The sequence below is a fragment of the Abramis brama genome, assembly GCF_963993115.1.
Source record: "Abramis brama genome assembly, chromosome: 1".
NCBI lineage: Eukaryota > Metazoa > Chordata > Actinopteri > Cypriniformes > Leuciscidae > Abramis > Abramis brama.
Genome location: NC_139963.1, coordinates 1,570,562 through 1,572,860, shown reverse-complemented (window position 1 = coordinate 1,572,860; position 2,299 = coordinate 1,570,562). Strand labels below are relative to the sequence as shown.

The window sequence follows — 2,299 nt, the reverse complement described above, 5'->3', positions numbered from 1 at the left end:
TTTTATATTGTACAAACTATATCCCCTGAACCTAACCATACCTCTAAACACAACCCTCACAGAAAACTTACATTTTCAAAAAACAAAAAAACAAACATAATTTAGTATAATTTATAACATGTTTTCTTCATGGGGACCGTAAAAAATTGTTTCCACAAGGACAGACATTTCTGATATTACTATCTTTGTGGGGACGTTTGGGTTTACCAGGACACACACACACAAACTGTGATTTCTAATCCAGGAACCATGTTTGAGAACTTTGAGAGCTTTGGTGGAAGAGTGGGGTAACATCTCACAGCAAGAAAAGGCCAGTCTGCTACAGTCCATGAGGATGATCTGTGGGACTTACAGCAGCTCCTGGCTACACCAGATATGACTGCTTATTTTCATATTGTTCAGGGACTCATTGTTCCATTGCTTTTCCTCAAATGTCTGCAGAACTTGTTTAGTTTATGTCCCAGTTGTTGAATCTTTTTATGTTCATACCAATATTTATATATTAAGACATTTTCTGGAAATAAAAGCAGGTGAAAGTTAGAGGACATCACTTTTTTTGACCGAGTTTAGTTCTGTATGACTGTCCCCTTTTTTGTCATTATGTTTTTGATAACACAGATGCAACATGACTGATGAAAGTGATTAAGCATAAAGCACATAATATCTACATTTACCATTTATTACAGTACATTGAGGATTTATGCTGGTTGCTCAGTTTATTAAATGAGCTAATTTAATACAATTTATGAACATTGTGTCGATTTATATCAATGTGTGTGGAAAGAAGTTAAATTAAACATCAAATGCAGAAAACATACTCTCTGAAATAAGCAACATACTAAGATACATGTAGTGTAAATTACAAATATAAATCCTACAAAGATAATCATATCCTTTATGACTGACAGCTTTACCAGTTTAATTACTATTGATGCTCTGTAAAAATATCGACCAGAGAGGATGATGGCTGAAATATCTTCAGAATTAAGATGTGTTTAACTGTCTTTTTAAACCAGGGATAAAATAAAGCATAGACCAGAGGATTCAGACCTGAATTTGTGTACAAGACCCATAACAAAACATTTATGGTTGTGGAAGAGTTTACTGATATAGAACAGATATAGTATGGTATAAAGCAAATCATATAAACTGTCACAATGATTCCTAATGTCAGAGCAGCTTTATTCTCAGATTTCCTCCTCGATGATCCTTCCATTACACATTTACCACCCTTCATCAGAGAGTTTATAACTTTCACCTGCTGATGTGCAACATAGAAAATCCTCAAATATAAAGATATGATAAGGGTACATGGAAAAATAAAAGACATGAACAGATCAGTAACAAACCAGGCAAACCCCATTGTAAGAGAACACTTTCCGTAACACGTGTCTGTTCTGAGTGAAGTGTCAAAATATCCATTATTAATTACAAGGGTAGTGGTATAAGTTGAAAAACAAACCCAGCTCAGACAGATGCTCACTAAAGTTTTAGTTGTGGTTATTTTCTGTGAGTACAGTAAAGGGTGACACACAGCCACATAACGATCAACAGCAATTAAAACTAAATTACTGAGAGATCCTGAGAAAACCAATCCAAAGATTATCAAAAACAGTTTACAGAAAGTGTCTCCAAAGTACCAACACGTCTCAATCAGCCTAGAGCCCTCTACGGGTAAAAGAACTCCCATAAGCATGTCGGCCACAGCCAGAGAGAGAATAATCAGGTTTGTCGGAGTGTGAAGCTTCTTGAAGTGAGAGATGGAGATGATCACCAGCAGGTTCAGAAACACAGTCCATGCTGACAGCAATGATACAAACGCATACATGATATTGTATTCATATTTAGAGTGTTTTCCCTTGATACATGATGAGTTGATGGCAGGAAAGCAGTATTGAGTCTCATGATCCTCTGTCTCATTAGCCATGAGTGAGTCTCCTCATGTTAGGAGTTTGTTCTGCTCTCTTTCTTGTCATATAATTTATACAGTGTCTGGATCAGACGGCCCACCCATCTACCGCCCACTGATGATGTAACATTCAAATTTTTTAAATCTTTTTTAATCTTTTTTTTTTTAAACATTAGCTTTGAAATGCAATTAATTTCTTCAGTCCAGATTAGAATTCTCTTACACTGGTCAAAAGTTAAAGCATTTTTTTTATTTTATTTTTTGCATCATTTCTTCACTGTCTTGGTATTGTTTAGGATTTCCACATGAAAGCAATGCACAGGTGGAACTGAACACAGGTGTGGTGGTTTTTGCTTTAATCAGTAATCAGCCACTGTAGATCACCCTTCC

General features: G+C 35.6%; 1 protein-coding gene across 1 annotated transcript; it reads right to left on the bottom strand.

Annotated features, from left to right (window-relative positions):
- Positions 1-925: 925 nt before the first annotated feature.
- Positions 926-1,966, bottom strand: LOC311091269 (trace amine-associated receptor 13c-like; the record flags this gene model as incomplete). Its single annotated transcript, XM_084127087.1, has 1 exon — positions 926-1,966. Exon 1 carries the CDS (start codon positions 1,925-1,927, stop codon positions 926-928), a length of 1,002 nt encoding a protein of 333 aa, XP_083983213.1. The 5' UTR covers positions 1,928-1,966.
- Positions 1,967-2,299: the final 333 nt, after the last annotated feature.